At 43.5% G+C, this 26,624-nt stretch overlaps 1 protein-coding gene across 1 annotated transcript in view; it reads right to left on the reverse strand.

Annotated features, from left to right (window-relative positions):
- TANC1 (tetratricopeptide repeat, ankyrin repeat and coiled-coil containing 1) overlaps window positions 1-26,624 on the reverse strand; it is a 139,312-nt gene that overhangs the window by 50,619 nt on the left and 62,069 nt on the right. The window contains exons 6-11 of the mRNA XM_047082255.1: window positions 13,550-13,813; window positions 7,935-8,057; window positions 6,856-7,137; window positions 5,930-6,087; window positions 2,494-2,725; window positions 1,188-1,354 (exon numbers count right to left, since the gene is read on the reverse strand). Of these exons, the coding sequence (XP_046938211.1) occupies window positions 1,188-1,354; window positions 2,494-2,725; window positions 5,930-6,087; window positions 6,856-7,137; window positions 7,935-8,057; window positions 13,550-13,813 (1,226 nt within the window). The remainder of the gene's footprint in view (window positions 1-1,187; window positions 1,355-2,493; window positions 2,726-5,929; window positions 6,088-6,855; window positions 7,138-7,934; window positions 8,058-13,549; window positions 13,814-26,624) is intronic.

The raw sequence follows: 26,624 nt of genomic DNA on the forward strand, positions 1-26,624 counted from the left end.
TTTTCCTTTAAGCTAACCACTATCTGGGGCGCCTGGGTGGCTCAGTCGGTTGAGTGTCCGACTTCGGCTCAGGTCATGATCTCGCGGTCTGTGGGTTCAAGCCCCGTGTCGGGCTCTGGACTGACAGCTCAGAGCCTGGGGCCTGCTTCATATTCTGGGTCTCCCTCTCTCTCTCTCTCTGCCCTCTCCCACTCATGCTGTCTCTCTCTGTCTCTCAAAAATAAACAAACACTAAAAACAATTAAAAAAAAATAACCACTATCGTTTCTGAAGAATTTGACCCATGTCCTCACTGAATATAATAATTGCAGGGGGCAGGCTGAGTATAATCACTCCCATTTTACATGGATGGTAACCGAACCCTGTGAAAATTTAAACAGCTAGTACAGAAAATATAGGACTCCTATTCCTTTGCTCTATCGATTACCAAATTCCGCTTACTGTGTGATAAATGACTGCAAAGGGTATAAATCAAATGGCCATAAAAACAAATGTCAAGTGAGGCTGAGGCCTAATGCCACTTTTAATGAGAAAAGAAAAGAACCCAAATGCTATTTTTAAATAGACATCATCACAAAAGGGCAAAAATCAAAATCTAAGAGTAATGTCTTTACTAAAAAAGGACAGGGGTAGAGGGAAGAAGTCAAAGGTTGGTAAGATATAATTTGGGTTCAAATGAGGGGAAAGATGAGGAAAAGAATTAAAAAAAAAAGCACTTCATTTCACTACAAGTGGAATCTTATGTTGAAGTTTTATGAAAAAATAGACCTTATTTCAGAATTAGCCTTAAAAATCTTTTCTTCCTTGAAAGAAAGGAAGAAAGAAACAACAAGACAGAGAAGGAAGGAAAGAAAAAAGAAACAGATTCCCACTGCAATTCCACACAAATAACTACAGGAATAACTTTAAACTCCAGTAGATAAATTGAGTTACTTCCAGGGCTGGACTCTTGTATTTTGGAAGTGCAGGGACAGTGCAGTGCTAAGAGGAGACTTTCCTGACATCTTGATTCATGGAAGGTAAAAAGGTCAGAGTTTCACTCATTTGGGGCTTTGTGGACTAAATATATCAAAGTCCTAATGTAGTTTTCAATTAAGCAGCTAAACGCTTTTTAACAGTTTATGTTGTTAATCACTATAAATTCTGGGTATGAGGTCTTGGAAAGAGACTGGAGAATTCTTTCTCACCTGAAAATTTGCTCTTACAGTCACAATCAGCTTCAACCAGGCAGGAAACTTAGAAATAATTTTGGTAATAAATGAAGAAAGCGTATCTCCATAATCAGGCTTATGAAACTCCGCTTCATTTAAGCCATCTATCAAAATAATATATTCTTCTTCAGGAATTTTCTGCTCTAAAGGATAAAATAATTTTTTAATTAAGAAATTATACATTTCTAGAAAATGGCACCACCCAGTGAATTTTAGTGTTAGGAAAAGCTAAAAAGGTTTACATATTGCAGAAGAAACGGTTTTCAGAGAAGCACATTTTCTATTAAATTTATAATGAAAACCAGAGCAGACAGCCAAGAGAAAAACAAATCTTATAAAACAGTTTTCAGAAACATATTGTATTACACACATTAGCAGGATCTCACCCATGGATATGATACAGTTAGCTCTTCATACACTCCTTTCACTGGGGTGAGCTATAGCTAAGATAACTGGCATATATGGAGATTAAATCTGGAAAACATGCTAGGTCCTCCCCATAGAATCCCCCCTGCCCTGCAATGGATGTCTGGGAATGAAAAGGGACCCTCAAAAGCCAAGCACCTGGCCCAAGGCACACAGCCAGCCAGTGGTGAGAACCTCACTTTTACAGACTCCTAGAACAGGGCTCTTTCCCACAAGCCTGAATCTAGTTTTCCATTTATTAGCACCAACTTTCTGTCCAAGAAACTGAGGACAAATGATGACAGATCTGTTTCCATCCCAAAGTGCTATGGAGGCAGGTAAACTAGCTTAAAAGGTGAGGAATGAGGAGGAGAAAGGATAAGAAATGAACAGCCCATAATAGCATTAATGTCCCCTACCTTGTCGAGTATTTCAAGGGGGAAAAAAAAAAAATCAAATGAACACTTCTAGAAAAGCCTTTAGGATCAACTCAACTGAGCAGAGCCCCTGAAAAAAAAATAGCTGGCAAGTTCTCCAATCAACCAACTTGTTCCCCCACTAGGTAGGAATATAAAATATGCAGGCAACAGTTTCTAGGGCATAAGTCATCTGTATAACCTATGGTTACAAATTAGCTACTTTGGAAATATTCAACGGGGAGTGAATTCTTTATCGGAGGCATTTCTTTCAAAACTACACCATTCAAGAAGCAAGCAGGGACCCTAGGGAGATGGTCCTGAGTAAGGGAATGAGCAGTGCACACATTCACCCACATCCTTGCCTGGCGCCCACCCTCGCCCCTATCCAAATGCTTCTGAGGACCGTCCCAGGGACTCTGGACTAGAGAGAGAGGGTGCGGGTGGCTGCTCGGAAGTACCGTTTCTCAGGCTTGTGAGCGGTTCCAGCACTCCTCTCCTGAAGGCGGCCACTGGGTCCTGCACGCAGGACCGGAGGCTCAGCATGCTCTGTAGCTGGGGCTCCCTGATCAGTAGGTCCCTGTAGGCGGCCAGCTGGTGGGACCGGCATAGCAGAGCTGCAATGCTGTGCACGAACTCGGGCACCAGGCACGTGTACGTGTTGTCAGCTTGGCAGTAGTGGTAGGCCACGACCTATGCGGGAAGCAGAGCCATCAGCACCCCTCTTGACATGCTCCCTCCGTGATCTCAAACACATGCGATGCCCCCTCTGCCACGGGAGTGAAATACGTTGTTTCTATTCCCCAACACTGAGTCATTATTTAGCTTAATTGTTTCAGTTATTCTTTCATTCATTCACATGGTTTGCCAAGTTCTGGGCAGACTCTTAATTGCAGCCGCAAATCCATCTTGATTAGCACTAAGATCAGCACAAGGTACTCTGTATCAAAAATAATGAATAAGCCTCATTCATAAAACCTAAAGCCAATCCTGGCTTAGAGCATCTCTGAATAATCCCAACGTACTCAACATCCAGAAGTGCCACATTCACTTCATTCCTACTTTCAAAACAGCAGCATTTCCTTGGGAAACTCATGTGCTGCTCCCCAAAAGCAGATAAAGTTGGTGGGTAGGAAAGTGGCTCAATCAGTTGAGCATCCGACTTTGGTTCAGGTCATGATCTCAAGGCTTGTTGAGTTCGAGCCCTGCATCATGCTCTGTGCTGACAGCTCAGAACCTGGAGTCTGCTTCAGATTCTGTGTCTCCCTGTCTGTCTGCCCCTCCCCGTCTTGTACTCTGTGTCTCTCTCAGAAATAAATAAACGCTAAAAAATTTTTTAAACATTTATTTATTTATTTATTTTTAAAATGTTTTTATTTTTGAGACAGAGACAAAGCACGAGCAGGGGAGGGGCAGAGAGAGGGGGAGACACAGAATCTGAAGCAGGCTCCAGGCTCCGAGCTGTCAGCCTAGAGCCCGACGCGGGGCTCAAACTCACAGACTGTGAGATCATGACCTGAGCTGAAGTCGGACGCTTAACCGACTGACCCACTCAGGCGCCCCAAACATTTATTTATTTTTGAGAGAGAGAGAGAGCACAATCCTGCACACACATGGGTGCATGCATGCAGGGGAGGGGCAGAGAGAGAGAGAGAGGGAGGGAGAGAATCCCAAGCAGGCTTCAGCACTGTCAGTGCAGAGCCCTTGCAGGGTTTGATTCCACAAAAGGTGAGACTATGACCTGAGTCAAAATCAAGAGTCAGACATTTAGCCGACTGAGCCTCCCAGGCACACCCACAGCTGCTGCTTTTTCCCAGACAGGAGGGCCAGCAGCCTAGCTCAAACCTTTAGTCTCCTCCCCGCACACACACCTGACACCGGAGATATTCAACAACACCAGAGTTTGAAGGACCAAAATCAGAAATTACCAAACGTCTGCCCATAGCGTGAAGAGACACATAGGAGAGAGGTTCCTTCCCAAGCACTGAGGGGATAAGGAGAGTTGCCTTTGTTGGGATGGAGTTGAAGGGGCAGCAGGCTAGAGTCCAAGGAAAGTGCCAGGTGCAGAACTGTCCTGGGAGAAGAGCTCTGTAGATGTATGGAAACTCTGATATATTCCCACATGAGAATACAAGGAGGAACAGGGAGTATGAGAAAAGGAAGGTGAAAAAAGTAAAAATGTATGTGTGCAAAGTGCTTTTTGTTCTCCAGAAGGGTCTGAGTGCCTGCTGTTCCCAGAGCTCCTCACAACCCTGCCTCACCAGGTGTGGTTCACAGCTGCGGACTGCACACAGGTTAAATGCCTCACCAGGTAACAAGGGCAGGCAGTGGAAGCTCTGGGATTAGATTCCAGGTCTGTAGACTCTTAAAAGCAAGTGGCAAGAGTAGACATGGCCAATTTGGAACTGTTGTGTGACTTCTGTTTTAGATTAAAATTATCATCCACACTCTGAGGAAAGCTGATTGCTCTTCCCCTTTGCCCTGGAAAGATGAGCAGGAACACAGGAGGACCCCTAAGCTTGTAGAAACCACCAACAAGACAGGCAGCACCCCGGTCTATGTCAAGCACCGTGTCTGACCGAAGAAGTCTGTCAGCCCAACAGTGGGTCATGAAACCAGTCTGGAGCCACAACAACTTGTTTTCATTTCATAAAGTTGGTTATATAAAGCTGCGAGAATACCGTGATGCTTTTGCTTCAGTTGTGTGTTGTGAGTACGTGCACAGGTCTTCCGGGTAAAATATATCTCTTATTGCAGGTCACAAAGTGGTTTGAAAAATCACTATAGCAGGGTGGCTTTGAAGTCTGCACTATACTCTTCATCTCAGATCGCTCATTTCTGACTAGAGGACTGTCACCAATCAGTGGCCGGAGCTGCCTACGCCAGTGAGGAACAGCTCTCACCCGAGAAGGAGGAGCAAGGAGCAAAGATCTGGGCAAAAAAGGCTTCTTTTCAGTCCCCTGCACCAAACTCACCCTCAGAGCGTTTCCTCTGAATCCAGGGGCATTCCTAGATGCCCCTGGCACCATCCACCTCATGCTCCCCAGCTCTGCCTGCCCCACCACTGCTGCCCAGGGAGACCCCAGCAGGTCACTAGCAGTGAGAGACATAACTGTTCTAATGCACAGGGTGGCTTATGAACTTGTCACAGATGCTGAGCAGATGGAAAATTTCAGAAGGACCCTGATGACCGTGAATCTATCAAGAGAAAGTCAGCCAAGTCTCTTTTTTAACCTCACAAGAAACCTCTGACAGAGGGATGCAGGGAACCAAAGTCCCCAGGCAACAGAGAACAGGCGTGGTGAACTGGATCACGTTCAAGGCTCCCAAGTGAAGGACAGCACATGCTTGTAAGGATGGATTTGTGGCACCTGTGATACCACCTGCTACTTTGAGGAATTCTTTCAATCCATTTTTTTTTAATTTTTAAAAAAATTTTACAATGTTTATTTATTTATTTAGAGAGACAGATAGAGTATGAGAAGGGGAGGAGCAGAGAGAGAGGGAGACACAGAATCCGAAGGCTCCAGGCCTTCGGAAGAATCCGAAGGCTCCAGGCCCTGAGCTGTCAGCACAGTGTCTGAGGTGGGGCTTAAACTCACAAACCACGAGATCATGACCTGAGCTGAAGTTGAGCGTTTAACTGACTGAGCCACCCAGGCGCCCCTCAATCCATTGTTTAAGATGAATCAAAGTCCCCTGCCAGTGTCTGGAGATATTTATTTTCATTAATACCTTTTACTTGGAGTACTTGATCACTATTTTATCAAAAGCTACGTTTTTACATTAAAGAACTATCTCTGTTTCAAGATCCCTTTTTCTATTCCTTTCTCAGAAGCCAAACTAACAAATCTTGTTCTCTTTCTAGAAGAGTCCCCTAGAGCAGGAGCAGGTTACCTTAGAAGCGAGGTATTTCACTGCGTCCTCTCTTGGTCTCTGGTTCTCAGGAGTATCAGACCCAGACCCAGGGGGTGTTTTGGCCATGTTGGTGACAACTGCAGAAGAGCTCGGTGAAAGCAACGGAGTGAAAGGAAGATCCTGGGAGGAATCCGAAGCTGCCGAGAAAGAGGCCAATTTCATCATTACAACATCAGAATAGGGGTATGATGAGATAGTGAACGGATTGCTTGAGTAGACCCAAAGAGTACTTTAATAGGTAATGAGTGAACAGCGTTCCAAATGCAAAGGTCCAAAGGAGAACACAAAGTGTCCCTCTCAGCCCTGCCCCCCATACACCCAGATACCCTCCCAGGAGCAGTGCTCTTTCTGGTTTCTTTCATTTTCTTTATATAAAGTCTTTTCGCCATATATATATATATAAACTTTCATGGCTCACTGTTCCTGTTCACCATGTTAGAGACACTTTCTTTTAATGGGTTTATTATACATACAATAAGATGCGATTACTCAAATATTGGCTTCTATATTAAGTTAGTTTTTATACTATGAGTAAACCCAGCACAGAGGACAAAGGCTGTGGAGAACAGGGTACAAAAGAATTGTGCACAGACTCCTCCTGGCTTTTTCTGCCAGGAGCCGAACCCCCTTGGTTTTAGGACCCGAACTCTCCAGGGCACCTGATCAGGCCTCACAGGCCCTACAGCTGAGACAAGACCAGGGAAGGCTGTTCTCATCCCAGGTGATGGCTTCCTGGGTGCCAGGATAGATGGAAGGGTTCAAACAGGTTTCCCAATGTGCTGGCAGACCAGGTATGGCAGCTAGAACAACTTGAGGAACATGGGGACTGTTTATCCCACAGCAATGTCCCCCATCTACCTGACACGAATATCATAAACTAGATGAGTGGTTAAATATGCACATACTTTTTGGTGGTGAACTGGGGCTGCTGGAAGCAATCTGCCTCATGCGGCTTCCGTGGCAGCTAAGTGCCACCAACTTAGAAATGATTGCGGTCTTCCCAAAGCCCACGTTTCCAACCACCACGGCTCCTCTATTTTCTGTCAGTTCTGTGTTCCTCAAGTTTTCTTCTATCTGGTGAAAAAGCCAATCCCTTCCCACAAACACAGAGTCCGTTGTTATGCTTGGTACTTCAAACAACAGGGGTTTCAACAAAATGTCCTGTGGCTTGTAGGGAGCAAATCGTGCTTAGAAAAACAAAAAACAAAAAACAAAAAACAAAAAACAAAAAACAATCATTATTTTAGAAGAATGTCATAATTTTATACACTGATATACTTAGTATTAGCCTAAATTTAGGTTTACCCTACAAGGAATCCGTATTTCCAGTCTGGTTCTATGAATACTTCTGTAATACCTCATTTATAATCCCCTGTTGGTTTTACAAAGGGTCCTATTAAAATGACTTGCTACTTCTTTAATCATGACTCAGGGCAGACACCAGAGGATTAGGAAAAGGGATTCAAGTGGCCAAACCAGGCCTCATCGGTTTGTCTGAAACAGTGTTTAAGATGGCTCCTTCCACTACTGTGTTAGTAAAATGGAAATGTTTTCCTAGAGACGGGGCCCCAGCTCTCATCTTGGTGTGATGATGAGTGGCCCCTTTGGCAAGGTTCCCGACCACCCGACTGTGTGTTACGGGTAGACTTAAGAGGTGACCAACAGCCCAGGGAAATGAAACAAAGCTGACTCTTTGTTGGTCACAAAAAATATCCAGTGAGTGTTAAATTACTCCTCATTCCAAAATAATATACTGCAGAATTATTTTCCAACTCCAGAAACGAGTTCATCACATATTTTAAGGAAGAAGTCCCAAACCACTAAAGGACGGCCTCCTAGCACATTTAACAAACTTTTAGCACACACACACAATTCACGTCATGGTTTTAAATGAGCTGGCTTAAACGCTGGTTATCCCAGATCCTCAATGTTGAGTGAATGTGCTCATTATATCCATTATCCCAGCAGATGCAAAGATAAGTACCTTTAACTTCCTGTGCCCTACCTCCGGCTGTATTGTGCCACGGCAATCTAATTGACGTTCGAAGAGGGGCATTTCTCTGCCCGTCTAAATAACTCAGATCCTCCAACTTGGTTGAGCTTGTTGCTGTAATATTAAACTGAAGTTTAGTCTTTTCAAAGTTGATTTTAATATCATACCCAAACTACTACAAATTATAAATTACTAAGCAATTCCGTTCAGGCTTTCCATTCACTTCAAAGTAACTTTAGTTTTGTTTGCCCATCCCAGCTTATTTTTCCAGCAAGGAGTTCACCGAAAAGTGGCAAAAACCAAGTGTCTCTCATTCTTAAAATTGTGCTGCTATGGTTTCCAGAATTCTCCATTATTCCTGGAAAGACACAGACTTCACCAACAATTTTTATGAAGAAACTTGACCATCACGTGTCACTCAATACAGCTGCAGTACATACTGCAGACACAGAGCACGATCCCAGAGGTCTTTCCCTGCAATTCTGGAGAGCCTTCTGCTGTTGCTGGAATCCCAACCTTGTTAATTCAGGGAGCAGATTCTGCTGTACAATTCCACGGTGCTCAGAACACTAACAGTCAGCTCAGGACAGTGAAAGGAGCCATGTGGATTTCATCAGAAATAAACATTCCTAAGCTTTACATTTTTATGTATATGTTATATGCTATTTTATGTGTATTTTTAAAAATTCTAAAAACAAGTAATATTTACCTCTGATCAAATCAGTAAGTCACACCACACAGGTACCAGTTAAAATGCATTAAGGGTCTATGCGAGCATACATACAAGTTCGATTATAAAAACAACCAATACGGGAGGGGAAGGAAAAAAAAAAAAAAAAGAGGTTAGAGTGGGAGACAGCCAAAGCATAAGAGACTCTTAAAAACTGAGAACAAACTGAGGGTTGATGGGGGGTGGGAGGGAGGGGAGGATGGGTGATGGGTATTGAGGAGGGCACCTTTTGGGATGAGCACTGGGTGTTGTATGGAAACCAATTGGGCAATAAATTTCATATATTTAAAAAATTAAAAAATAAATTAATTAATTTAAAAATAAATAATAAATAAAAAATAAAAACAACCAATACAAAATAATGTTGCTAATTCTTAGCAAATCTTAACAAATACACAGTATGTTTTTACCCTAAAAGAAAAAAAGAAAAAAAAAAAAAGAGTCTCCTCTTATTTACATATATATCCTAGGTCACAATGAGAGAATTCTAAATAGGATTAACCTAATTTGTTTGTGGGTTGAGTGACCCAACATTAAGATACTGCTGATCCTACACGTACAATTCTCTTCCAGGATAATAAAATATAGGCATCATTTGAGGGCAAATGAGTGGGGAACAGGAGTGGCATTCTGAGGGCTAGGGCTTCTAAGGACTGGTAAAATCATTAGCGGGACCAAGTTTTGAGGGAGAGAAGTCAAGTTGGGCCATCTGTCTGCCGAAAGCCTTCTGGCTGCACAGCATCCAGCCACTGACCAGCACCATCTGACCAATCTGGGTCCTCCCCATTTCCCCTCCTGGGGCTTTCATCACTGTTAGCACCACCCCCCTCATTCCATTCAATAAGCACCTGGGCGGCTCCAAGGCCTGGCTCTGTGGTGGCATGTCCCCTCTTGCCACGTTCCCCAAAGGGCAATCCACCCCATGCCCTACTCACTTTCCCAGTCCCAGGAGAGACATCTGACGCCTTGACTTCACAACAACATACACGTATACTCCTGGATCCTTCTGGTGTATATCCACAGCCTAGGTACACATCGTGTGCACGCTAATGTCAATATTCCACACCAATCTTTCCCATTAGAAACATTCGGCTAAGTCCTTATGTAGGACTCCCACATAAGCCTAATTTATGGGAATCCAATGGCAGCCTCTAGCTTCAATCTCAGTCCTTCACAAGTAGGGTGTGTGAAACTTCCAGGAGGGCCACCAGGACCAAACTCATTACTCTGGCTCCCTACAATAATATCGCTTGGAACATATAGTTCTAGGTTCCTGCCTGGGACCTGGGACTCTGACCCAGGCCTCTGCAAATGCCCCCTTTCCTCAGCATGCCTCACTGTGGACACACCACATGTTGGAGGCTAGGGGGGGAGAAGGATCAGCCACAGCTGTAACCCATAAGCCAAGTTGGGTTTGGAGCTGGAACAGCCACAAATATCTGGCCTGCTGCTTCAGCCCTAGAGAACTCAAAGACACTTGGAGCCTCCAAAGGGTTTCCTATTTCTCTTCTTCCCCTACCCCTTAGAACATGACATTCAGTTTATAATTTTGTGACAACTAAAAGGACTAAGAATAGGAGAGTATACAAAGGGCATTCCAAAGAGAGGATTGCAAATAAAAGCCCTAACTTGACACAGATGCAGGAGATGGTGAGGCTTCAAACACCTCTGTTTTCAGATTTACCATCACTATAGCTCTGGCTCCAAAGTGTGCAACAAAGTGGCCTCACCCTCTCCGAGGCTCTGATTCTCCATTGCAAATGGGATTAAGATGAAGCGAAACGGACCGTGGCTCAGTGGGGCTGCAAGACAGGAGCTGCCAGCTACCACTGCTTCCTACAGCGTTGTCACGGCCCCTGAGAGAGACTTGAGTTGGGGCAGTGAAGCTTTAGGTGCTCCCCACCTACCAGAGCAAGCGACCTGGACCACGTGTTGCCTTCTCACACATGTGTACAGTAGAGTTTCAGATATTACCAGCACAACAGCTAGACTCACTTCCAGTATTTAACAATAACTGTTTTCAAAATCCTCAACACAACTCAGGGCTGAGAAAAAGCAGAGGGAAAACAATAATTTTATGCTGCCGTAAACCTACAGCTAGTAGCTCCATGGTTAAATTACACACTTGTTGCATACACACATCACATCGACCATCTGAGAAGGGTATTTTAAGATGCTGCAGGAGAGTTTTTTGAGGGGGTGGAGTGGGGTGGAGGGAGCAGAAGGAAAATTCTCTAATTGGAACAAAAAGAAACATCAGTTGAATACCATGGACTAACCTATCAAAGGTAAATACTATTAAGTGGAGGCAATGACCAGTTGGAATTTCAAGAAAATTGGCTGGTAATTCTGTTTGTTGGTATTCTAGAAAACTAAATACAGTGTCTGCGATCCACTTAGCAATTCAAAAGAAAAAGAAGTTAGTCAAAAACAGTGGAACCTAATTACCCAATTTCTAGATTATCTAAGATATCATGTTAAAGGCTTCTCCTCCTGTTTCCTAATAAAGGAATGAGGTGCCCATGCCACACATTTGATGTAGTATAAAGTAATAACCTGACTGCAGCATTTTAAACCAATTCCACTCCAACAGATACCTTTACAAAGAAAATCTCTGTACAGTGAAACAATCTCCAAACCTAGCCAACTTATTTTTATAGTCTTTGACGTAAGAATTTTACTGATTTCATTGTATTAGACACAACAGTGAACAGACAACCACAGTTCTTTGTAACAGGCTCACTGACAGTAAAGGCTGGCAACCTCAGGAACTCACTTCCATAGGCTCACTCCCTGGGGGAAGGGGCAGGCAGGTCCCTTGGGGCAGCTGCAACCAGAAGCCTGGTATCGCCTTTCCTTCATCTGCCAGTCCTTACTCTTGCCCTCATATGCCAAATGTACTCACTTGATGTTTCCCAAATGGCAATTTGTGTTTGCATGGATCTTCAGATGCAAATAATTCCCAGGGATTGCAATATATGGTCTGTGACATATTATTTAAGGCCTTCTAACATTGAGGGTTGTTTACTACCCTGTTTGTAACAGCTGGCCTTCTAATCACTAGACAAAGTGCTACACACAGTCTATATGACCTGAATCTTTTCTTTTCAATGATACTGGAAAAGTCTTGCCATTACTTTCTATTATTATTATTATTTTGTTTAATATGAGTTGCCATTACTTCTTAACTAAGGTCCAGCTTCAGGGGTAGGAAGGCAGGCAGTGAAGTTTCTCCCAGACTCCTGCTTGTTAAAAGGTACCATGAGGTAAGGAACTTGCTTATTTCCTTCCAAAACAAGCTTTCAGTTTATAAAATTTGCAACACAGAAGAAATGAGCAAACCCATTAGGCCAGGCAGCCACGCTCAAACCCAGAGGTAACACCCTCCCATTCCACAGGAGGTCTAGCTCAAGTGTGTACAGAGACGCTAATGAATAAGCACAGCAGAAATCAGAAAGCGCTGCTCTATAATCACCGCAGTCTCCTGGAAAAACTCAGCTCACACCCACTGTCACTCCACATGCCAGGAGATCACATGAAAGAACATCAGGCAGAAAACATAACCCCAAATGGGGTGCTTCCAACACTATTAACGTATTAATGCATTTACTAATTTTAAAATAGCTTGATTAAATTGAATGCAAGTTTGCTATTCTGTTGAAGTCAATAAAACTATCAGGTTCTGGGATCATATAAATGAATCGTTCATCATAACTGGGTAGATAGACACAGTCTAAAAGGCCTTGGGTGTAACACACTTTGCTGTATGTAGCAGGATAGTGGTGGGAGGGCATAAAAGCTTTCGGAAGAACCATCACTCAATACGCATAACGCTCCCCAGTATTTCTCTCTGGCAGACGTGCCAAATCCCTCTTCTGGAACAAGGCCATTTACTTCCTTTGAAAGTGAATTAGAGCTGCGCCTCAGAACTTTTCCATTAGGGCCATTTATGTATCAGCTGCTTCAGAGTTCCACTGAAAAAAGAATGCCCAAGAACAACCAGTCTGGCTGGCCACATCCCCAAGGAACAGTAGAGAAAAATCGTTTGATGCAGGGAGACAGAACCTGGGAGTGTTAGTAGAGGGGGAATTTTCAGTGCTATATTGGTAACAGAGAATAACTGCAACAAGGTCATCTTCTAAATTCAACCCAGGAGCGTGGAGTTTAGAAACTCGGGACCGTCAGAGCAGGCAGGACAGCTTGGATGCAGAGTTCCTGTCTTCGCCCATCCCAAACTGCTCTCCTTGTCTGAGGACCCCCGATTGTCAACTAGCAACAGTCACCCCTTATGTATCCCCTTCTTGTTCCAGCTGACCCCATTCCACTAAGGAGTGCCTGTCTTTCCCGTTTTCATTTCCTTGACTGACAGGCCGCACTTAGGCTGCTTATGGCTCATGCTGTGAGCTCCCTTATAACTGAAGGATACAGCAAGAGGACCTCCTATCTGTATGATGAGCCTCGATTATAAAAAAATTAGTTTGAAAGTTGGATTCAAAATTCTTTGAGTTGGTATTAACAAACTCACTGTAAACGACCCCTGTTTACCAACATATAATAAGAAGGTACAAATTCACTCAAGCTTCAAGTACCAAAAACAAGGACAAAATTTTTGGTACTTTCTTCCTTCATACACGAAGTGCCATAGAGTCTAAATATTAGATTTAAAGAATTCCAGAGTGGAAGGATCAGTTAAAGACCATTAAGGACAGCCTTATCATGTTTACAGGTGGGTAAACTGAGGCCTAGACAAGGTAAGTGCCTGACCCACGATCACAAATCTGGCTTGTGTCTGGACCAGATTCCCAAGTGGAGAGAGTGAGCATGGGGCACCTCAGACCCAGTGAGATAACCCTTCTGGAGAGAGGCATGACCTTACCTGCAACTGAGTTGGGCCGTGGCATTACTAGCGAGCTGGAGCTCTGAGAATAAGGGACTGGACCATCTCCAACTGAGGCTTCAGTTTTGGGCAGCACGCTCTCCGCTGACCCAGGGGGCTCCTCTTCTGCCACTGGGGAGCAATTATCTGCCCTGCGATCATGAAGCACTCCTTTCTGTACCCCTAACCTTAGGCTTCCGTCCTTATTCCATTCCAAACTGGAGCCACTCCGGTCATCATTTTCGGATGAACTTGTAATTGTGGCTGAAATGAGAGACCAAAATACTTTGAAGGAGGCCAGGCACAGCTGGGGCTGCTGAGAGTTAACACAAGCATACTGCCCTCCCCGTGATCAATGAAACTTTTCCGGTCCACACAGATTTTTATCAAAGTTATGTTTCATACAATGTATTTTGGTACATTAGAAGAATGTTGCTTATCACGGGAAATAAACTAAGTCATTCTACCAGGGAACAAAGGCTGGTAAGATAATGAAAAAGCTGTCTAAAAGTAACTGAGAGTTAACAGTAAACCTATGTAATCTAGAGATGATATATCCCCTCTTAAAGATAAATTGCTCACAAAAGAATTGATATCTCATTAAATTCCTTTGAACCTATAAACATTTTTTTTTTTCCAAATTAGCATTTGTATATGGGGCAGAGGACACGGTGATACAATGGTTAATGCAGAAAAGATGCGGGAGAGATTCTAGAAGAACAAAAATACAATTATAAAGTCAAGCAGAGAATTTGATCCTTAGAATTAAACTTTATAGCATCTGTTCAAGATGAATCAGAAAGAATGACGTGATTTTATTCTCCTTTAGCAGCATAGAGTGGAAAACCTCCCAGCACACAGAAAACACAAGCATGGGAAGGGATACTTGACTACAGAATTTAACCTTGAAGAAAGAAAACCAGCATGGAAAACCATCTTGGCAAAAGAGGAGGAACATGATGTAAGAAAACAGCAATATTCACCCTACATGGCTTCTACCAATAGCCACTTCTAATTTAAAGACCCGAGCCCCTTGCGAGCACAGGTTACCACAGACCCAACACTGGCTTGTGTCCTAGAGAACAAGGGCCATGTCCTCTGCTCCCTTTGTGTTTCCTGTTTGGATCTACACAGTCTAGGCCCGTAAGTGAGAGATTCAATGGGATGTGGCAGATCAGAGTGTGGTATAATAGAACTCAGCCACCTGGATTAAGTTACTTCATCAATATAACCCGGACGATACATACTATCAGCAGGCTGGTGAATGAGCTGCAACAGGCTTATCTAGGATCAAAGGGTCTGAGAGAGTTTTGTTTTGTTTATTTTTACAACACTCTTTAAGGTTTAGAAGACAAAATAATTTCCACGCTGTGACAGAAGACATTCTGTCACGATTCTAAAATGTCCTTTAGTCCTGCTGCTCCAGTGTGGACTCATTATCCACTGCTTGTCTCCCTATTTAAAAACCCCTCCTACACACTGGAGCCTCAGAGTGTCTACCTCCCTTTTCTGAAGAGCACAGCCCCTGGCACATACTAAGCGCTCAATGAATAAGCAAATGAAGAAACTTCTCCTCCAGCTGTGCTCAGAGACGCTACATTTAATCTTACGGTTATTGATTCAGGACTTGATTTTCTGTCTCCAACAAAAATCTAAGCTGATTTGGGACAGGCCCACCCCAGGGTGTCTGCCATTATTCCCAACATTTCCAAGTATTCTATCCACAGTTTTAAAACTGGTATCTCCATCTATTTGGAATCAGTCACAGCCCTGTGTGTTTTTTTAAATGGACCAATTATATGCACATAAGTATGGCAAGCATGACTCTTTCCACCCTGAAAATGCTGGTGATGATCGTAATAGCAGCCACTAACATTTATTTCAGGTTACTATATGGCACGGAGTGTGCTAATGCTTCATAGGAATACTCTATCAGTGAGATCATTGCTTATTAATTATTATTAACTGTAATCTTGTTAATAAGCTGTGATTGTTACAGGCCTTCCTTTGTTAGCCCACTGTTTGGGACTCAGAATGCTCTTGTTGCAGACATAATTAGTTAGGTTCCCAGGCTACCCCAATATCTAAGTTACAGGAACAGTGACAGGGTGGGGGGGGGCAGCAAGGGTGGAGGTGATTTGTTTGGTTTTATTTTGTTGCTGCTTTATTTGGGGGCACATACTCCTAAGGTCAAAAATACAAAGAAAGTCAGAGTGAGGTTTCTCCTCATTTGCTTTCCCTAAGCACAACACACATCAGAGTCATAACCCCAAAGGTCTGAGTCCTAACTCAGTCCACAAGCAGTGTGATCAGGGACTGGGACTTCCCTCGTTCCTGCTACCATGACAGCACCAGAGGCAGCAGAACAGAACAGGGATGACCTGGTCAGGGGTCCTAGATTGCAGAGACAGGCTGGCAGTCCCATTCTCACTGTTCAGCCACAGGTGCCCAGGTACTGATGAGTGGCAGGAAAGTGGGTGCAGGAGGAAAACACTCAGCTGCAGGAAGAGTAGCTGAAAAGGGAAGTCCAAAATGGGGTTGCCATTTCAAAATGAGGGTAAGTTCATAATGTATTTCTAAGTAGGAGACTCTCCCAACTGCCCTCATAGTGTTCAGCTAAGACACAAATTCCGCTGTGCAGGCAGGCAAGAAGTTCTCCAGCCACAGGTCCTCCCACTAAGACTGCCCCGCTTCACAGTATTCCTCCCTACGTTGCAGCACCAGATGCAGCCCACACAGCTTGAAGCCCCACAATGAAGCCCTGACACAGAGACAATGGGGCAGATCCAGGCCCAACAAGAGCAGTTTTCCTGTATGACCCAAGAAACACACCGGATAGGGCAACAACAAAGTCGCCAAGAAAGAGAAGTTGGTTCTTACGACAAATGACAGTCTACTCAAAAATACCTATTTTTCTTCCAGGCTAACAAATTCAAATGCCTCATTAAGTTAATCAGTCACTTTCATGTTAACAGGCACGCGCACACACACACACACACACACCCCTATGGCAGCATCTTCACTCTGATGACTTTACTTATTTTCTTTGAGCAGCAAGCAAAAGTTTATTAGAGTAAAAGATTAGAAAGGAAGAACAGTAGGAAAGCTCTCTTTACAGAGAGTGGACACCGGGAACTGAATGCCCACTATGATGACTTAAAAAAAAAAAAAAAAAAAAGCACCACCTGAAAAAAAACTAAGTGACATTTGATATTTTCTGGAGATTTGGATCTTTCAAGTTCCCTAACAACTCAAAACTTCTAACATTTGGGGCGCCTGGGTGGCGCAGTCGGTTAAGCGTCCGACTTCAGCCAGGTCACGATCTCGCGGTCCGGGAGTTCGAGCCCCGCGTCGGGCTCTGGGCTGATGGCTCAGAGCCTGGAGCCTGTTTCCGATTCTGTGTCTCCCTCTCTCTCTGCCCCTCCCCCGTTCATGCTCTGTCTCTCTCTGTCCCGAAAATAAATAAACGTTGAAAAAAAAAAAAAATTAAAAAAAAAAAAAAAACTTCTAACATTTTATTTCTTCAACTCGTACAGATGCCAGCTTTTGTCAATTAAGACTGGCCATTATCATTCAGACAGGGTCTCTACCATTCTTACAACACAGAGTATTCTGTTAAATGAGTGATTTCACAGTATTCTATTAAATGATTAAACCTCAAGTTTTATCAAGCTAGGAGATTAGACTTTGCTTCTCACAATTTAGTATTAAATTCGGTTTGGTCCTGCTCACTGATTCACCCGTGCTACTTCTGACTCTGCACACCATTTGCAAACGCCTTTTAACCAGGGACGGCGTGTTCTCATTCCTATGTAGTAATGGCACTTTTAACCAAACCTACTAGCACAAAGGGCTACGTGACTTCAATGCACACTCAAAACATGTTAGGACATATACATGATCACCACAGCGCTTAAGAAGGGGTGGACAGGCTAAGAACCATCAACCCACTTTACAGGTATGGAATGCACTTGGGAAAGACTAATCTCTCCCTCTCCCCCCCCCCCCCACCTCTCTCACACACAAACACACACATGGTTAGTGGTAGGTCTAACACCGGCCTTTCTGACTGCCTACACAATATGTATTGAAACTCCCCTTGCCTTACACAGCTCTCAACAAGCAAAAGTTCTCTAAGTGTGTGTGGCTAAAAAGTACTTTGCAGTTCATGAACTTTGCCTTGTTAAAAACAGTAGCCCTCAGGCAGGCGCTAGCGGAGAGAAGCCAGTCAGGGGCACACAGCAGCCAGGAAGTGGAAGAGACATTAAATGTTTTGCTATATAAAGTACTACAATAAAACTGTATTCCTTTCCCTTCCCAGCTTTCCTGCACCCACCCTTTTCTTTGCCTATTGAAGGTTCTTTGATATATTGAATGTACACTTAAAATAGAATTTTAAAAAATCAGTGTTAGGTCCAGGGCCCAGTAAGTAGTTCAGATGGATCTAAATCAAGTTACAGTTTAAAGGAACAATAAGAAGAAAATTAAAATGACTATAGCATTAGTCCAGAATTGTTGAGGAACTAAGGGCCATATCAAACAAGTGTCCCAAACGGCAGAATTTGTCTCCCTTTGAGGTGGAGAAAAGACAAGATGTGAAAAGTGCAAAGGGCTTCGGTTCAAATTCTCCCCTTCTGAGGACCCATAAGGGGTAAGCACCTCCAGGCAGAGTACTAGTGATGGGCACATTTTTGTCTTTACCTTACAGACATCATAATTAGGTATCTGACTGTGTCTCTTTGTACAGGCTGCTAGGAATCCTAAACCTTTCTGCCCACTGAGAAGCAAAACAAATCAAGTCTTATGAACCTGACTCCTGACTTCACCCTTGTTTTGCATTTTTATTTTTTTAAATTTAAGTATAGTTGACACACAATGTTACATTAGTTTCAGGTGTAAAACCAAGCAATTCAACAACTCTGTATTATGTTGTGCTCGCTGCAAGGAAGCGTGGCTACCATCTGTCTCTATATGCTGCAATACGATTGCCTATATTCTCTGTGCTGTGCCTTTCATCCTCACGACTTATTCAGTCCTTAAATAGAAACCTGTATCTCCCATCCCCCTTCATTCATTTCCACCCCCCCCCACCATCCCTCCCTTCTGCTCTTTCACTTGCTTTTATTTTCTTTCCTCAGCTCATATCATCATGGGGAAAAAAAATCTTATTTTACTAAATGTCTATTTGTAAGCATTTCAAATCCACTGGGGAGGGATTAAGTATAAAGCAGCCTCAGGAAATAACAGCAGTGGCTAACAGAAATATAATAGTGCTTACCATGTATGGGTTCTAAGACCTTATCATATGTCAACTCACTGAATACTCCTAACAGTCCTACAGGCAGGAAAGCTGCATACGGCCTGAAGCCTTGTCACGGTGCCCCACGCCGTTCTGATCATGCCACACTATCAGAAAAACTGGAGCATGTATCCCAAACCCATGTATTTACAAATTATGTACATGCATCACCCTAATTTATTCTAATACAATCATACACCAAAAAATATATTTTGAAGAGACTTTTTAAAAAGCCCACAAATTGACATTTGTCTCAAGCACTCCACAGACGGTCTTGTGTTCTCCAATTTTCAAAGCCAGGGCTCTATAAAGAGAGTCCTTTGTCCTTCCTTGGGTTGTGGACAAAATCAGATATAAGGACATGTATGTAAAGTGCCTCACATATCATGAATACCCAAGAATGTTTTCCTCCCTACACAACTGAAAATAGAGTAGCATTGAAAAAACAAAGAAACATTTTCAACTCCTATATTCAGTATGATGATTGACACAAAGTTTAAAAGTTAAAACGCTCGACCAATGAATTAAAGATCAAACAAGAAAAAGACATAATGGTTGCTTAGAAAAGTGGGAGACGGGAATGAAAAAAGAAAATCCCAGCTATACTATAGATACACCACCTCCTTTGACCTGCCAGCATAAAGATCACTAACAACTCTGGAAAGAGAAACCCGAGTCTAAATGAGACTGGGTGAAGGGCAGAGAGAAGAGTCGAGGAAGCACACGGTGCCCAACGCCCTGTTCCTCCTGGCCTGACAGGATTCGCTTCTTTCCTCGCTCACCCCCAACACCTTACACAGTTCGAGGCTGCTGTGCCGTATTTTGCATCTCCCCAGGTGACAAAGGGAAGGATTGCATGGATGAAACCAGCCTGCCTGAAACCTTCGGACCAGAAACACCAGACTGGGCTTCTCCCTCAGCCCCACCTGCAAAGTAACCAACCACACAGCGAACAGAGGCAGCTCACCTGGAGTGACTGCTTTTACCTCCCTCAGCCCGGCGAGGAGAGGACTCCAGGGAAGGCACTCAACCTAACTCGTCCTTGCCTGGAATGCCACAGGGAAGGTGGCCTGAGTTACCTTTGGCTCTCAGGGACTTTCTGGCTTCTCCTTCCACAACTTCCGATGGACAACGGCTTGGCCTGTATAAAGCACTGCAGAGCCCTGCTCCCCTTCTGGGTTTGCACACCGGCACTATGCTTTGGCTTGTGGCAGACAGATCTCTGTACCAAATCTCCAGCTCAGTGCTCATGGCATTGAGCAAGGCATGCTCTGTTATGACACGCAGGAAGGCCAAGGACCCAAGCCATGGTTCACAGCTGTATTTGTGAAGTCCCTTAGACCGTGGAAACACCTAAAGGATCAGTGGGCGCAGGGCACCGGCAGAGTGGAGGACAGGCCACACTGCCTAAACACAGTCTGACACAGCAGGTAACAGACTCCAGAGAAAAGCCTGTGGATTTAAACACCATGAAGTTTTCTAGTGATAACACCCAATGCCATGCTTAGGTAAAGCTTCACCTAACCTGCATACTGAAGGCACAGACACTGGAGCTTCTGACATAGTCCAGTGACTCCCCAGAATTGTGGACTCTTCCAGAAAAGAGCACAAGGCACCACCAGTAGTTGCTATTATTATGCACCTACAGCATACATCTTCCATCAAGAGGTGTCAATCACTGCCATGTTTTAAACCCTGTTTTCAGTAATTGATAACTTGCCCAGGTCTCCAAGGGCGGAAGACCACTCTTTGGTTCCACAGGTGGACAAGTTTGGAAACAGATACTGTGCCTGGGCTTTATTGTAACGATGCTGAAGAAACTTGCTGCTGGTACACAGTAGGTGCCAATAAATGCTTGCTACACCAACAGAACAGCCTGAAGAATCCAACTACACTGTGAATACAAGTACTACAGCAGGCATTCTGCTGCCTCGAATCATCACGAAGGATTTCTTTCCCACATTAAGTATATTACCAAATTATATATGTAAAGGCAAATTTTCCTCCTTCACCCAGGAGATTAAAAAGAAAAAGCTTCTATAATTAAGGATGATTTTTTAAATTGCAGGCAATGCAGCAAAATGAATATTAACACAGATCTCAAACACTCTAAATAGTTATTACCAAATCAATTTCAAAGCATTTCAATTTAGTAGCAAGCAGGGCAATACAGGTGGCAACAAAGCAGTATTAGCATAAAATCAAAAGGGCAGGATTTACAACAGGTTAAAATGAAAATAAAATACAATTAATTCCTCTTTGTAGGCCTCTCTATGCATATGATCATCTCCCTTGGGACACAAAGTCCAGGAAATAAAAGGAACAAAAGGTCTCTAGCTACCTCTGGAATCACTCTCATTTTACAAGCCTAGGAGGGAGTCGAGTCACAGGAAGATAAAAGTCAGCCCACGAGAAACTTTTTTTTTAAATATACTAAGCTACTGGGCAGAAAACAAATATTATCAAACTCTAGCAAGCACCAGCAGGATACTAATCAAGTACCCAGTATTTCTTGCAAGCCACGTTTGCAAAAGAAATGTTTCTGTGAAGGTATGCCCCTGCCTAAATTTACACCTGCCTTCTAGCTTCAAAGGGAGAAAGAGCAAAAACAAGCTGCACCACACCTCCCCGCCAGAGAACGGGGAAAGGCAGCAGGAAGAGCCTAAGTTCTTTACCCTTTTCATATTCTGAGCACTTAATCTCTTGAAAGCTACCTGGCCTGGTGGAATGTGGTGGCTCAGGTGTTGGGAAGCTGGGCAGGTGAACAACACACCTGCTCTGTGTGGGACACATGCCCAGTGGGGGAGATGTGGATGTGGTCCACTCAGAATAACCCTCCTCCTTCATGGAGCTGTCCTAATACCAACTCTCAACAGGAAACAGGTCTGGGATACTACGAAAGTAATTCGGAGACTATAAATGTCAGCAGATACAAGGAGACAGCAGAAGAAGGGCCTGGAAGGGACAGATGACTAACATTTAATGGCCTCTTACTCAGCCAGAATTTTTCTAATTGCTACCTATAAGTCCTTCTCCTGGGCACATCTATTATTAACGCATAGGAAGGATTATTATTCTGTTTTTAAATCGTGATAGGAAAGCTGGGTTTTGTTTCTCCTCATCCAATATGCATTCACTTTCTTCCTAAAGAGAGAAATAACCTATTTTCTTGAAATACACACACACACACACACAACACTGATCATGATGTGGGCACAGACAAAAACTAAACAGTATGTTTAAATCAAACAGTGCTTGTTAAAAAAAAAATAAAAAATAATCAAACTGGTATTCACACGCATTCCAGTGAATACACCTACTTCATTTTTTTCTGAGCTGAAATTAACACAGTTTGCAAGTTCCATTTGTTAACAGTGGAAGTAAATTTATTCAAAGGAGTGTCACTAAGAAAAAATGTTTTCTCAGGCACGGAAGAAATCCCTTTAAGAGCCACTTCTTTACAGAGTTTTCCCTTTAAAGCAAGTTATTAAAAAGTTACCTTATGCTGATTGAGTATAGTTTCACATTTAGAAGGTCTTCACACTGCAAATTTGAAAAATCAGACACTAATTTCTAGGTAATGCTAATGATTTTACTATCTACAGAGTAGGAAATTTTACTTTAAAAAATATATGTGTTTGTAGGGAATTCAGTTACTCCCCATCCAGCTGTCAGAGACAGGATTTGTGCATGACAGAATTATGATACTTCTAAAGAACATCATAAGAACGCGGGGCACCTGGGTGGCTCAGTCGGTTAAGCGTCTGACTTCTGCTCAGGTCATGATCTTACGGTTCATGGGTGCGAGCCCCACGTCAGGCTCTGTGCTACCAGCTCGGAGCCTGGAGCCTGCTTCAGATCCTGTGTCTCCCTCTCTCTCTGCCCCTCCCCTGCTTATTCTCTCTCTCTCCCTCTCTCTCAAAAATAAATAATAAAGATTAAAAAAAAAAAAAAAAGAACATCATAAGAACTTGGACCTCGTCAAAGTAGGGTGAAGTGAGACTCCCCTCTGTAGGACACAATAAAGCTGGAACAGAGGGCAGAGGATCTGCTACCCTCTGACCTCCACACAGAAAGATTGGAAGGGGTCCAAGAAATTCTCCTAATGGTCATTATTCTGCCCTCTCCCCCACTAAGCTGTTCCCAAAAAGAAACTTCTCTTCACCCGCAACATGTCAAAACCAGCAGAAGCAGAAGAAGGACACCCCACGGCAGCCCTCACAAGGCTGTGTGAGCATGTGGGAACGGAACCTTCCCTTCATGGCATCTGCTGAGCAAAAACATGTAGATTAAGTATAATCGGCAAGATGGAAATCAGCTTACATAGTAAGAGGAGGGCCAGGAATTTCTAAGGATGGGTTAAAACTATTTGAAATGTCCCCTAAGTGCCCTATATAAACCGTGCTAATACTGTGCATACAATTCTGAGATCCATATGGGCGCCTGCAGCTACCTTAAACTACACAATGCCACAGCAACTGTGTACACGGGCTGACAAATCTTAAACAATTTAAAGAGGAAAATTAAATGGAAATTTCCTCCCTGCTCTCTCCAGGGCCTATGGAACTTTAGAACAGGGATCCCAACCAGCCCATGACAAGCAGCTGCCAGGCCTTCCAAAGCAGGAAGCCAAGGTAGCTCACCTTCATTATTACCCATTCAGATCACTGTGTTCTTGAATATTTTACTCTGTTGAACACTTAAGATGCCTAAAGGCTGCTGTTCCCAGGCTACACCTTATAAAAACAGTCATGCTCCTCAGGTAGATAAAGCACACACGCCACCCCCAGCAATCACAAAACCATAACTGAGTCACAGATCCCTGCTCTGTGATGAGGCCATGAAACCTGCATGCCCTGAATTAATTCAGAAGGAAGCACTCTGCCTCCTCTGGCCCCACCAATCCTGCCTCTTCCAAGAGGTGTGGCTAGTCTGCCTAGAGAGGAAATACTTGCTTTTTTCCCCCCTTCTCCTCCCTACCACACCCTCTCCTATATCCCTTGGCAACAGGTTCTAGTTCTGCAGGTCATGGAAGGAGAGTGAACAGAGGAACATTGTCCCCAGCAGTGTTTCCCTCTCAGCCACCTACAGTCCTCACTCCCTGCAGAAGATCAGCTAAGGCAGTAAGAAGAACAATTTCCAAAGCTGGGGGTCTTCTGTGAAAATGGATGTACACTGCCTAATGACTAACACTTCATCTCAATGGTCACCATTTTTCATGCAAAGCTGAGTTAAGGGAACGTGTCTGACTGGAGCCAAGGAATGAAGGACAGCCTCAGTGACATGAAACGTGTCATTTAACTTTAACGACAAGACAAACATTAAAAGATGTGACAATGCCAACTTGGAATGGGAATACTGCATAGCTTCTTTCAAAAGCAATTAAACATTCCTTCCTTTGGTGCAACTTGATAGTGGCAACAATTCTTCCTTAAATTCTCATTCCCAACACCATGCTAGGAGCCCAGTAGACAGCTGGAATAACATAAATGAGGACCGCTCTCCATTCATATGGAGACAAAAATAAACAACAAAACCAGAACAAGTAAATTACAGGAAAATACTGAGGTGCTATGGAAGAGCATATGATAGGAGGTCTAACCAGTCTGGGATTGGATAGAACTGTACTTTTGCAAGTACTAATTAAGAGCCTTGGTATTCCTGCAGCTCAATCTCTCAATGACACGACAGAAAACAAAACCAGCAACTTTTCTTTCCACTCTTTACAACACTTTTAGGGGCACCTGGGTGGCTCAGTCAACAGAGTGTCCAACTCTTGATTTCAGCTCAAGTCATGATCTAACAGTCCTGGGATGGAGCCCTGTGTGTTGGGCTCTGCGTTGGGCGTGGAGACTGCTTGGGATTCTTTCTCTCCTTCTCTTTCTGCTCCCTCCCCTGCCCACATGTGCATGACCCCCCACCCCCAAAATAAAAAAACAAAAAATAGAACACTTTTAAAATTGCAGCACTATATCTCAACAAGAGAGAGAGAGAGACAGAGAGCAGGAGGAATGAATAAATGAATGAAGGTCATTTTCTGTCACTGAAAAAGTTTCTGTCAAAACAAGAAACTGGCTTGGTTATAATTAGAGGCATGTAAGGCCAAAGGCAGATCATTTCATGAAAAGAGAAAGGCTATCCCAAAAAACTGTAGCACTGACCAACTCCTCTTCTGAAGGAAGGTAAACTATGGATGAGAGGACATTTCAGAAGGGTGAAGAATGCTGTAAAGGAAGTCAACTGGCTACCGCAGAATACCAGAGACCCATTAGTGATGGACAGCGCAGAGAGAGGGTGTGAGGACAGAAGTAACACTGGGGAAAATTAGTTGACCTAAACAGTAGGTAGGGAAGTGGAGTGAGGAGAGAACAGGAAATCAGTAGAATAAGCTCACTGTAAGGGCTTAAAACTGAGTGAAAGAATTTAAATTTGCTACAGAAACATCAAGCCCCCATTTTATTTTTTATTTTTTTAATGTTTATTTATTTATTTTGACATAAAGAGAGAGAGAAAGAGAGGGAGGGGGAGAGGGGCAGAGAGAGGGAGAATCCCAAGCAGGCTCTGCATGGTGCATGGGAGCGCAGAGCCCAATGCAGGGCTCAAATTTGTGAGATCATGACATGAGCCGAAACCAAGAGTCGGACGTTTAACGAACTGAGTCACCCAGGTGCCCCATCAAGCCACCATTTTAATGAAATGTCCAGAACTAATCAACAGAGACAGAAAGCAGACTACTGGACAAGTGAGGCTAGGGGTGTGGAGGAAATGCAGTGTGACTTCTAATGGCTACACGATTCTTTTTGGGGTGAGAATGTTCTGAAATCAGATGGTGGTAATAGTTGCACGCCTTTGAGCAGACCTAAAACTGTTGAGTGGTCTAAATGGGTGAATGCTGTGACATGTGAGTGCATCTCAGTACGACAATTAAAACTGCAGGAAATGAAAACCTACTGGAGAGCCTGAAACAAGTGAAGACTGAGGGCACGGGCTGCCGTCCTTATGCAGAGGGCCCCTCAGAAAGCTGCAGTGAGGTCTACATCGGGGATCTCACAGGTCTTCTGGGGCAATCTCCAAAATATACAGTGCATGAACCTGCAACTTGGTTTTGCAAATTACACTTGAAAGAAATAGAAGGTGACTAAAGAAAATAAGGAGCTCAAATGTCATTCCCTTTAATTATATTCTAATGTGGAAGTAAGTGAGGTTCAGTCCACTTACTTAAAATGCAAAATACTCCTCAAAGACATGTGCGTAACTCAGAAAAAGGGAAGGAACTGAATGTTCAGTAGAGCTGAATACTGTTCAACAGCAGCACAATGCTGGAGCACAGGAGGGCCCGGACAATCCATCCAGTGGTCCCACATGTCTGTTATCTGAAAGGCACCAAGCTGGACACCTGAGACACACAGGTGTCCAACCCCAACTGCAAAAACATAAAGGCACACTTGTCTGGGGTAAGATGTAAAAACAAGGGCTCTTAAATTCCCAGTTGATTTTAATGTGCATCTGGGACTAGAATCTACTGAACTAATCAGAATCCTTACTTTTACAGAGAAGGAAAGAAGTGTGCAAAGAACTCAAATGTTATGCAAGTGATTATCCAGCTAAGCATCCTAAGAGTCAGTACTAGAATCTGTGTCTCCTGACCCACAGTTTAGGACACCCATACCTAAACTGTGTGGGTGTGTGGGGCACAGGATGGATATCCTTACAAAATTCTGGCCTCAAAACAAGCGGTCAGATACCATTAAAAGAAACTAAAGAACGCCTGGAAAT

The sequence above is a fragment of the Lynx rufus genome, unplaced genomic scaffold (assembly GCF_022079265.1).
Source record: "Lynx rufus isolate CCGP_SWC_20201006 ecotype Redwood Valley unplaced genomic scaffold, mLynRuf1.p SCAF_2, whole genome shotgun sequence".
Classification (NCBI taxonomy): Eukaryota; Metazoa; Chordata; class Mammalia; order Carnivora; family Felidae; genus Lynx; species Lynx rufus.